We start from the raw sequence: 12,722 nt of genomic DNA, 5'->3' as shown, positions 1-12,722 counted from the left end.
TATATCTCTAAAACTATCTCTTTCTTTTTTTCTTTTTTCTCTCTCTCTCTGATCTTTTCTATGTATTTAATCTTACTCTCTTTTCTCTTTCTCTCTTTCTCTATCTTTCTCTCTCTTTCCCCCCCCCTCTCTCTCTCTCTATCTATCTCTCTCTCTCTCTCTCTCTCTCTCTCTCTCTCTCTCTCTCTCTCTCTCTCTCTCTCTCTCTCTCTCTCTCTCTCTCTCTCTCTCTCTCTCTCCCTCCCTCTCCCTCTCTCTCCATCTCTCTCTCTCTTTATTGAAGTAAAACATCTAGCAGAAATTGAAATTTTATAATAAATTTAATTTTACTAATTATGGAGTAGTCAAACTATTATGAAACCTATTCAAGCGAAAAATATTTAATTTATGCTCTTGATATAGAGTAAATTTTAATTTGTGAATTAGTTAGTAATTTTATAATTTACAAATACTTCAATGATGTCAAATTTGATTTTGATTCAGTCAAAACTATTAATTCCATATACACATATGTCCTGTCCGTATATCAGTCACATTATCTATTTAATTGACATAGGTAAACACCAAATGCTAAGCACTTTAAAATATGGTTGTTCAAGGATATATAATAATTCCTTCTTCCTAACTGATTCAGTAGAGAATCTACTCTACTCTATTTGAAATATCCTTTGCATGAATGGCCGCCTATATGAAATATATTGATGGTAACGCGATAATTTAAGATTGATGACTGAATTTTTTGTGAAGATTCTCTTTAACAAATGAACATCCAATATATGTAATTTATTTTAGGGTTATCCGGCACCCCGACCACTCTCCTATCCCGAGTATGTGGGCACATCATGAAAAAATGGTCATCATAGATCAGGTATAATTATTACATGACCACTCCCCTATCCCGAGTATGTGGGCACATCATGAGAAAATGGTCATCATAGATCAGGTACAATAATTACATGACCACTCCCCTATCCCGAGTATGTGGGCACATCATGAGAAAATGGTTATCATAGATCAGGTACAATTATTACATGACCACTCTCCTATCCCGAGTATGTGGGCACATCATGAGAAAATGGTCATCATAGATCAGGTACAATTATTACATGACCACTCTCCTATCCCGAGTATGTGGGCACATCATGAGAAAATGGTCATCATAGATCAGGTACAATCATGACCACTCCCCTATATTCCTAGTATGTGGGCACATCATGAGAAAATGGTCATCATAGATCAGGTACAATTATTACATGACCACTCCCCTATCCCGAGTATGTGGGCACATCATGAGAAAATTGTCATCATAGATCAGGTACAATTATTACATGACCACTCTCCTATCCCGAGTATGTGGGCACATCATGAGAAAATGGTCATCATAGATCAGGTACAATTATTACATGACCACTCCCCTATCCCGAGTATGTGGGCACATCATGAGAAAATTGTCATCATAGATCAGGTACAATTATTACATGACCACTCTCCTATCCCGAGTATGTGGGCACATCATGAGAAAATGGTCATCATAGATCAGGTACAATTATTACATGACCACTCCCCTATCCCGAGTATGTGGGCACATCATGAGAAAATGGTCATCATAGATCAGGTACAATTATTACATGACCACTCCCCTATCCCGAGTATGTGGGCACATCATGAGAAAATGGTCATCATAGATCAGGTACAATTGTTCCATGAACACTCTCCTATCCCGAGTATGTGGGCACATCAGGTATAAATATTATTTTGAGTGGCATTTTTAGCCTGTGGAATAAGAAATTCACAATGGTCAATTTTATTCGTCCATCGTAAAAATATTGACTTTTTAAGGTAAAAATAGGTTATCCTTCATTAGGCTTTTGAATTTTTACTAGAAAATGGTCCTCCTAGATCAGGTATAATCATTAGATGACAGTTTTAACCATGCACCGTAAAAATGAACTTTTAAAATAAGGGAATAAAACGTTTAACTTTCACTGGCATATTCATTGTTTGGTGCTACCCCTCTCCCTTATTTTTGAATAAAGTAAAAATATGGGAGGAGTTTCTTTGCCTAGCTCCTGCCATAACCATTCGGGGCCTATACCTGCGGTACCCTAACCCTACATGGTTACTCACAAACGAAAAAATTACTTAATTTTCAATTTGTTTCAAAATAAAGGGAGGGTTATCAGTGCTCATCAAGGCACATTTTTTGAAAGCGCTAATCTTTCATCTTTAATACCCGTAAATAGAATCAATATATTCTGAAGTTATTTTAAATTCATTAAATATGCCCCCCCCCCTTTATTCTATAAACGTTTAAGCTATTTTAATTGTATAATTGTCTTTTGAATGTGCAAAATTAAATTATTGTTTATAACCATTTTAACATTGTACATATAATTTAGTCTTTATCATATTGATAATTCGCTTTTGACATTGTTTCTAATCGTTTAGGTATCGCCATCACACCAAGCAAATAAGATAATTGACTTGTATAGAGCTGGATCTTTAAATGTGTAGCCGTAGCTGTAGCCGTGGCCGTAGTCGTAGCCGTAGCCGTCACCACTGCCAGTGCTGCCAATGTTTTTACATATTATTTTCTTCATATTTTTACTGAAAATTTAAAAACTGGTTGTGATTTACAGATTTAAAGCCGTGGCCAATTTGAGTTAAAGATCACTATTAGGGTAGTGTCTGTACCTCTGTCAGCGGCAACGTCAACTGCTACATATTTAAAGATCCAGCTCAGGTCTTAAATAATAGCAAAATAAATTACATTATGTTTAGGAGGTGGTATTTACAGGAGGATTAGACCTCTGTTATGGACGCTGGGATAATCAACAACACAGGTATAATATACAGACATCTAGTGGTTGTTTTTAAAGCTAATTAGATCTCTGCAGGGATATCTAAAACTACAGGCATAATATACAGACATCAAGTGGTTATTTCTAGAACTAATTAGATTATTGCTATGGACGCTGGGATATCTAAATCTACAGGTATTATATACAGACATCTAGTGGTCATCTATAGAACTAAAACATAAAATTAAACATCTTAAATGCTGGGGGCTAATCCACTACTAAATAAAATTACATAATTTACAAAATTTTAAGTGTTATTTAGATTTTATTATGCTATAAGAGGGACACTTAAAGTAATTAAAGAATATATCATTATTTAATAACATTGAGTAACTGAACCTCAACATGTAATAATCGAAAATTAATTAAAAAATAAAAACAATTTGTAAATAGATTTTTTAGATTACGTAATATTTAATGATAAAGCTTGAGTACTTAATCTGTTTTGATAATTATCAGTAAAGTACATTTATAACATATACTGAAAGAATGTTTGCATTTGTTTAGTAATTATATTTTTTCCTTATTTAAATTGGTAGCTTACATTTTTTTATACTTATATCTATTTTATTGCGGCATTAATAATAATAATTTATTCTTTAGTTCAACTATCTGTATTATCCACAAATCCACTTATCTGCTCATCTATGTATATATATATATATATATTATATATAAGAGGTTAACTCACAAACAAAATATGAATTTTACATATTTACATATTAAAATTGTTTCGTGTATGTTTGCACTCTTCAGATGTCTATGGAAACTTGTATCATATATATCTTACTAATCATCTATCTATCTATCTCTCAAGAAGCAAGGAATGAGTATTGAGTAAGAATTAGAGACAAGACATTCTATACATATATCTCTCTATCCATCTATCCATCTATCTATCCATCTATTAATCTATCTATCTATCCATCTATCTAACCATCTATCTATCCATCTATCTATCTATCTATCTATCCATCTATCCATCTATCTAACCATCTATCTATCCATCTACCTATCCATCTATCTATCCATCTATCTATCCATCTATCTATCCATCTATCTGTCCATTTATCTATCCATCTATCTATCCATCTATCTATCCATCTATCTATACATCTATCTATCTATCTATCTATCCATCTATCTATTCATCTATCAATCCATTTATCTATTCAGCTTTCTATCCATCTATCTATCTATCTATCCATCCATTCATCTATCTTTCCATCTATCTATCTATTTATCTATCCATTTATCTATCCATATATCAATCTATGTTTGTAGATTAACAGACCTCTCAGGGAGCAAGGGAGGAGTGTTGAGTAAGAATTGTAGAAAAGAAAGTCAAGATAGCCAAATCTCATGTATCTATCTATCCATCTATCTATCTGTATTTGTAGGCTAACAGACCTATCAGGGAGCAAGGGAGGAGTGTTGAGTAAGAATTGTAGCCAGGAAAGTCAAGATAGTCCAACCTCGCCCATATCTCAGTTTCAGATAGTAAACAGCACAAGACCTGCCCTACAGGTATTTTAGAGATGTCCAATTTTTTTTAGGGGGGGGTAAAGGGTTGATTACCTCCCCCCCCCCCTACCTCCTTCACAAAAAAGCTAGGTCAATAAGCATCCAGTATATCATTTACCATATAAAGGTGTGGCCAATCCCAAAATTAAAAAAAAATCCTTCAACCCCTTCTATATTATAAAATTTTAACTAAAACTTGGGGGTGCCACAGCCAAAAGACCTATAATTTTCTATAATGATTAGTAATTTTCTATCACTTGGTCTTTCTTTTCATCTCATTTTTTTGAACATACAATTAAACATCTATAACTCAATTTTCCCTTAGTTTAGCCATGGATTTAATCCTTTTCTAGATTATTATAAATTATTAATGTTTGTTTTTCCCTTTATCTTCGTTTTTATGAATGCTGTAATTCTAGGATGGTTTAAAGTCTGTGACTGCACTGTTATTAAAGCAACACTGTGTCATGGACGTGGCCATGGGACCTGCATTTACTAGCATTTCTAATGGGGAATCAAAGAATAATATCAATATAGAAGTAGAATCAGGTATCTATCTATTTATCCTATCTATGAGTCTAGCATTTACTAGCATTTCTAATGGGGAATCAAAGAATAATATCAATATAGAAGTAGAATCAGGTATCTATCTATTTATCTTATCTATGAGTCTAGCATTTACTAGCATTTCTAATGGGGAATCAAAGAATAATATCAATATAGAAGTAGAACCAGGTATCTTTCTATTTATCTTATCTATGGGCCTAGCATTTACTGCTATTTATAATAGGGAATCAAATAATAATATCAATATAGAAGTAGAATCAGGTATCTATCTATCTATCTTATCTATGGGCCTAGCATTTCTAATGAGGAATCAAAGAATAATATCAATATAGAAGTAGAATCAGGTATCTTTCTATTTATCTTATCTATGGGCCTAGTATTTACTAGCATTTCTAATGGGGAATCAAAGAATAATATCGATATAGAAGTAGAATCAGGTATCTATCTATTTATCTTATCTATGGGCCTAGCATTTACTGCTATTTATAATAGGGAATCAAATAATAATATCAATATAGAAGTAGAACCAGGTATCTTTCTATTTATCTTATCTATGGGCCTAGCATGTACTGCTATTTATAATAGGGAATCAAATAATAATATCAATATAGAAGCAGATTTAGGTATCTATCTATTTATCTTATCTATGGGCCTAGTATTTAGTAGCATTTCTAATGGGGAATCAAAGAATAATATCAATATAGAAGTAGAGTCTGGTATCTATCTATTTATCTTATCTATGGGCCTAGCATTTACTGCTATTTATTATGGGTAGTAAAAATAATATCAATATAAAAGTAGAATCAGGTATCTATCTATTTATCTTATCTATGGGCCTAGCATTTACTAGCATTTCTAATGGGGAATCAAAGAATAATATCAATATAGAAGTAGAGTCTGGTATCTATCTATTTATCTTATCTATAGACTCTGTATTTACTGCTAATTCTCATGAAGAATCAAAGACTAATATCGAGAATAGTTCCTTTGGTGGCAACGCCCCTAAAGGGGCGATTCGTCGTATTTTTAAAATGGCTTTTTATAGGTTATTTTAGGTTAGGTTGGATTACATTGGGTTAAGTGATTGCCCCACAGGTTTAGGCAATTGGCCCCGTAGGGGCTAGAAATAGGAGAAAAACTACTGTGAAAAATACGAAGAATCGCCCCTTAAGGTGCGTTGCAACGAAAGGGACTATACCTATAATATCAATATAGAAGTAGAGTCAGGTAACTATCTATCTATCCTATCTATAGACTCCGTATTTACTGCCATTTTTAATGGACTTTTTTTGTTAAACAGAGTAAGTAAAAAAATGGGAAGGGGGGGAGGGTGATTATTTTCCAGGGGCGATTTTTCTTGTGAGGGTGAATGTACCCCGCCCCGAACTATTTATAAACCTTCCTGGACCTGTAAGAAGATTAACTGACAACAAAAGGACAATATATCGGTATAGCAGTTAGCAAGATTTTAAGTTACAGACACAAACATAGACAGGCATCATGTTGCTTTTATATCTAACTATACATCTACATACTTACCAACGTATTTAACTAAGTATCTATCCATTTGTGTGTATATCTAACTATTTAACTATTTATCTATATTTCTGTCTATTTTTCTATCGAAGCAGCTTATAGTGCCTATACAAAAATGACGTCATACTATACAAATGACCTATGATAGGCCAATATGCATTGTGATTGACCAATAGTAAAATGTATATTGGTCTATCATTAGTTATTTGTATTATGACGTCATTTTGTATAGACACTGTAAGCTGCTTCTTTCTATATACCTGTCTATCTATCTATCTAATTATCTATCTATCTAGGGAAAATGCAAGTGTCAGAGAAGAAGATAAACTTTAGTAGTTCAGCTAGAACAGTTGTTGTCAGAATGAAAACTTTAAACAAATTAAAATCAAGGAAAATGTTTTTAAAATGCAACATTTTGACAAAAAATACAACATTTTGTATATCATTGTCGGCTATACTGATAATTCTACAATAATTTATAAATCCCTTCAAATCGCAAAGCAGTGGTTAAGGCTATTTCAGTGGTCACTTGAAAATCAGGGAAAATAGTATGTTCATATGTGTTTTTACATATGTTTGCCTAAATGATATCATAAATAAATCTTAAGAAAAAACAGCTACGATTTTAAGAAAATCAGTTTTTGACCCCCCAATTGGTATATTTAATGGCCATATAGCCCGTTTTTTGTCGGGTTTAGTCAAACTTCTGTTGTTTTAGGAGCACTGTGCGATATGCATGATTTCTCAATACTTTAATAAAATCATAAAATGATGCATTAAACATTTCTAGACCTGAATCAAGCAAAGATACAGACTCTGTTCATTCTCTACCTATTGATGGTGAGGAAAATGTTTTTTTTTTATTATTGAGAAGATACTCTATAATTTGAAATGTTCGACTGTCCGTCCGTTCATTTGTATGACTGACTTTGTTTGTCTGTCGCGATGATGTGAGTATTGGTGCAAAAAATATGACGTAACAAAAAAAATTAGCCAATGAGAGTCCACTATAAATTTTACCATTGGTCAATAACGGCCTCTCATTGGCTAATTTTTTTTTGTTACGTCATATTTTTTGCACCAATACTCACAGCATCTCCGGCCGCTCGTATGTTTAAATTCTTTCCTTTGATTGTACAGTATGTTATTTTTTACTATAGAAGCTAATCTATAATTCTGTCCGTTCGTCCTTTCATCGTTTGCCCATTGACGATGAGTGGAAATTATTGTTTGTAGTAGAGAAGCCACCCTAAAATTAGAAATGTCCGTCTGTCCGTCCATCAGTCTACAAGAAACGGAATGTATAAATTAGGGTTTGACCGGATACATGATTGGTCGGATACTGGATATCCAACTGATTTATAGTGCCGGGTATCCGGTATCCGGCAGATTACCGAATATCTGGCCGGATAACCGAAATATTAAAGCATTAAAAAAAGTTTTCTTCATAAAATGGTGCTTTATTATATAAAGCCAAGGAAAACAACATCTATAAGAAGTGAAGCACAGATACAATACAGACAAGGAGATTTAAAGAGCATTTATTAAAATAAAGAATAGATTATTGAAGAAACAAAACTATTGTCTTTAAAAATTACGATAATCAGACCAAAACCACCAAAGAATAAGATATGGGAAAATATGTAAAAAAAAAACAATCAAAAAGCTACCTGTCCTCTCATCTGTATCCTTGTATATCTTTAATTATGTTAAAAGAAATAGAAAAAAAATAAGAATATTTTTCCTTCTTGTGCAACAGACAATTGTAATATTATTGGCAAGTAGCATAACTTAAACTTTACAAACAATTACAATCCATAATATATGCCAAATTTGTTATTAAAGAAGTAATAGTTCTTAGGTTACGGTAGATTTAACCTGGTAATTAAAAAGTTTAATACTTTTAAATCACAAAACATAGAATAAGATTAAATGACTTAGTTTCAAATAATAATATTTGATAGCTTGTGTAATTAAACAGTAAATTATGTTTGTACAAAAGGTTTTTATAAGCATTTTGGCTAAATATTTGGGTTCTTTTATTAAATCTTTTTGCTTGGTAATTTTGCTCGTCATCAATAGGGATAATTATTTAAGTTATGTAAAAGTAAAATCATAATTGTAGATAGTAAATTATACTGGTACATTACCTTTATAAATATGTTTTCTAATTCGTTGGCTGATAAACTTTGGGTTCACTTATTGAATCTTGATTAGTTTGTTCAAATTAGCAGAGTCTTTGTAACTTTTCAGCCAAATATTTTAATCTAATTAGCGGGAAATTTTGTTCGTCATCATTGGGAAATTGCATTAATTTATTTTCCATTGTAGCTGCGTTTAGTGTCCTAGAATAATGGGAATAGATATCACTTCTTTTGGCCTACCTGTTCTATTGACGTCATAGTAGAGGAAAATAGAAAGGGAAGGGGGAAAGAAACCCCCAAGAAAAGAGACGATGTATAGGGTATTTCGTGACGTCAATAGAACAGGTAAGTCAAAAGCAGTGACATCTATCCTCATTTTTCTAGGGCACTATAGACAGCTACTATTACATTGTCTTATCCCTTAAGATTTATGATTTTCATACAACAGAATTTTTTATATAATTATTATTTAAGTAAAGTATAAGTAAACTCATAATATTAAATCACACTGGTATCTAAATTTTAAAATAAATATGTTTTATAATATTAATTCTCATTTCAGTAAAGTTTTAGTGAACTCATAATAGTGCAACATCTGTGTATGCAATATCAAAGAGGGAGAGGGACATTGGACTGTAAATTATTCTTTTATCCAAAGTTTTATAAACCTGTTCTCTCATTTGCTGGCTTAAGAACATTGGATACTCTCATTAAATCTTGAATGTTTTAAACTAGAAGTGTTCATTATTTTTTCAGGATAACTACCTATACTTGCTTAACCTTATTACCTTACATTGTTTTATCCCTAAAGATCCTTGATGGCGATGATTTATATTTTTTTGTGTCTGTCTCTACTAATATTAACACAATATATAATAATTTTCTTCATAAGCCTTTCTTCGGAGAAATACCTAAATTTTTTAAGGAGGGCATATAGTCTTTTTTTAAATTTACCACTTAATTTAATTTTTTTATCTCTCTCCTAAGGACCCCCCAAAACCAACCATATTTTTCAAAAAGTTTGTCTCTACGTCTAGTCTGTCAATCAGATTTTTTAAATTTTGCAGGATAATTAGTGTAACAGTTAGGTATAATCTAGAAAATGCAGCAACCCTATAACTATTGATTACCAATGAGTTGGTAGTTTATCTAAAACATTTTGAATTTTAACTTTTTAGTAACGAAGCTACTCTATAATTCGAAATGTCCGTCCGTCTGACTGTCTAAGACAGAAAGGGGGAAACGTGATTTTCTCGGCTCCTATAACAGACAAAGAGCTGAAATTTTCAGGGATTAATTATGTTAACATTCTTCATATTTTCACCATATTTTCATTAAGATTCCTCAATTGGTTGGGGTGCTAGATCGATTTTCTCAACTCCTATTCAAGATAGACGGCTAAAATTTTCAGGGATTGAATACTTTCATATTCTTCATACTTATATCAAGTTTTATTGAGATTTGCTTATTGGTTAGGGTGCTAGTCCGATTCCTAGATTTTAAAGTTTTCATGATTTCCTTTACTCTTATTCGAGATAGACGGCTGATATCTTTAGGGATTAAATAAGTTAACATTATACACATTCCCACTAAGTTTTATTAAGATTTGCTTATTAGTTGAGGGGCTAGATCGATTCCTAGATTTTCACGTTATAAATCTTACAAAGTTTCGTGATTTTTTAGTTTAATGTTTTTTTTTTAAACTGCTCTATAGCTCATTTTTTCCGGATATCCATCCATAATTTTTTAGCTTCGCTACTTATGGATGTTGTCATCCTTGTTTTCACAATAACTTTTAAGTGATAATATCATCCTGCTCATCTGAATCTGTGTTATTTGTTGAACTTTGTATTTAGATTGCGAGTCACCAGAACATAAAGGAAATACTTCAGAATTTCTTTGGCCAGGTAAATTGTTTTCAGTATGGCTCAAAAACGGTTTTAATTAAGCAAATATTATTTGGATTACAGAATATAACATATATGTCAATATGGTACAATTTACAACATTTAAAATAAAATCAATGTAATCATTCTTACTTTTAAAACCAATTAGTTAATATTTTAATATTTAGAGCACATCTACTCTACAATTGTGTAACAAAAGATTACTATCTTATTTTCTTACACATTTAATATCCACTTTTGTTTCTACTAATATAAAATAAATTAAGATATCTTTTTTAAACGCTACAGTAGAATTGAACACACATTTATATTGCATTGTACTATCTCTGTAACCTTTATTTTCATTCATAGGAAAAGATTATGTAAATTGGATAGTGAAGGATGTTTATAATGCTGAACAATGTGATCAAGTAAGGAGATAGATACATTAATTAATAGATAGATAGATAAATAGATAGATAGATGGATGGAAAGATGGATAGATTAACAGGGATAAAAGATTATGTAAATTGGATAGTGAAAGATGTTTACAATGCTGAACAATGTGATCAAGTAAGGAGATAGATAAATTAATTAATAGATAGATAGATGGATGGATAGATGGATAGATTAACAAAGATAAAAGATTATGTAAATTGGATAGTGATAGATGTTTACAATGCGGAACAATGTGATCAAGTAAGGAGATAGATACATTAATTAATAGATAGATAGATAAATAGATAGATAGATGGATGGATAGATGGATAGATTAACAGGGATAAAAGATTATGTAAATTGGATAGTAAATTGGATATATAGAATGCGGAACAATGTGATCAAGTAAGAAGATAGATAGATAGATTGTTAGATTTAAAATTAATGTATAATAAAAATAAAAGGGGTATAGTCCTTTTAGTGACAACGCCTCTTAAGGGGCATTTCGTCGTATTTTCACAGTTGCATTTGATTTTTTTAAAGGTTAGTATATGTTAAGTGAGGTGATTGCCCAGCAGGGTTAGGCAATTGGTCCCGCAGGGTTAAAGCCCACCCCCCCGCAGGGGCTAGAACTAGGAAAAAAACTTCTGTGATAAGCGACACTGCGTTTTCGGCTGCCAAGCCCAATTATCGATGCTATGAAAGCAGAAAGGTTAAACTTCGGATTTTACTGCAGTTGACAAATCCTTGAATATGTTCCAAGAAATATTAACAAATGACTTTTGTACTGTCATGAAAGACTGTGATTAGTATTAATATTATATTCAGGGATCTAAAGGGATAAGACAATGACTGTTAAACTGATGTATATCCCCAATAATGATACACAAAATTAGAAGAGGGTTCTTTAAATTACTATTAGTGGTTGAAACTTTTGGACACTCAACTTAATGAACCAACCAATTAAAATTTAATAAATTCCCCAAAGTTGTTAAGCAAAAGAATAAGAAAACTTTATCATAAAACTTTGGGGACAAGTGTATTAAACAGCCCAATATTCCTTCACTCCCTGGTTATTATTACTCATATTATGAAATAACACAATTATATAAAGAGTCATTAGGAATATGGATGAACCCATTCATTTCCATATTATGCCTTTTGTATTTAACGTTTTACTCCGATTCAAATTAATTTGAATGGCCTTTTATCAATTTAAGGCATTTAGGACTTCTAATTGATCTTGGCCTGGAAGTTTTCTGTGTATCTGTCGTTCACACGTTATTACCTTAGCATTTTTTGTTGGGTTTAAGAATATTTAGTGATTCAAAGATAAAAAGGGGGAAAACAAGTAGAAGGATTTATATTTCTCTTGCAATAGAATATTTGCATGTTCTTAGCCGTTTTAATCGGTTTTCCAAAATTTGCATCTTTAGTAAAAACTAAAGAATTTGTTTATTTAATGGGGTTTTACATTTATATACTTAATGCGTTTAAAATAGAAAAAAACATATCTTGTTTAATGTTTAATCCATTAAAATAAAAGTTGGTATAGCGGTAATTAATTGAAATTTGCTTTCTAATGAGTTATTTTTTAATTTTATGTATTAAGGATAATGCAGACCGTCAGACAACACCCAGAATGCCTTGGCATGATCTAGGCATTTGTGCTCTTGGACAAGCAGCTAGGGACGCTTCCAGGTATACAGACAGATAGATAGATAGTTAGACAGATTGATGGATAGATAAATGGAAAGAAATTAAAA

At 31.8% G+C, this 12,722-nt stretch overlaps 1 protein-coding gene across 2 annotated transcripts in view; it reads left to right on the top strand.

Annotated features, from left to right (window-relative positions):
- Pld (Phospholipase D) overlaps positions 1–12,722 on the top strand; it is a 63,962-nt gene that overhangs the window by 20,782 nt on the left and 30,458 nt on the right. For both annotated transcript variants that reach the window (XM_080160872.1, XM_080160873.1), the window contains exons 17-25: positions 793–868; positions 2,782–2,843; positions 4,262–4,388; positions 4,805–4,934; positions 6,785–6,878; positions 7,279–7,328; positions 10,489–10,539; positions 10,891–10,949; positions 12,569–12,657. In XM_080160872.1, the coding sequence (XP_080016998.1) occupies positions 793–868; positions 2,782–2,843; positions 4,262–4,388; positions 4,805–4,934; positions 6,785–6,878; positions 7,279–7,328; positions 10,489–10,539; positions 10,891–10,949; positions 12,569–12,657 (738 nt within the window). The remainder of the gene's footprint in view (positions 1–792; positions 869–2,781; positions 2,844–4,261; positions 4,389–4,804; positions 4,935–6,784; positions 6,879–7,278; positions 7,329–10,488; positions 10,540–10,890; positions 10,950–12,568; positions 12,658–12,722) is intronic.

The sequence above is a fragment of the Acartia tonsa genome, chromosome 5, assembly GCF_053477335.1.
Source record: "Acartia tonsa isolate MP-2025a chromosome 5, ASM5347733v1, whole genome shotgun sequence".
NCBI classification, from domain to species: domain Eukaryota; kingdom Metazoa; phylum Arthropoda; class Copepoda; order Calanoida; family Acartiidae; genus Acartia; species Acartia tonsa.
Note: the sequence above shows the minus strand (reverse complement) of the source record. Positions and strands in the feature narration are given on the sequence as shown.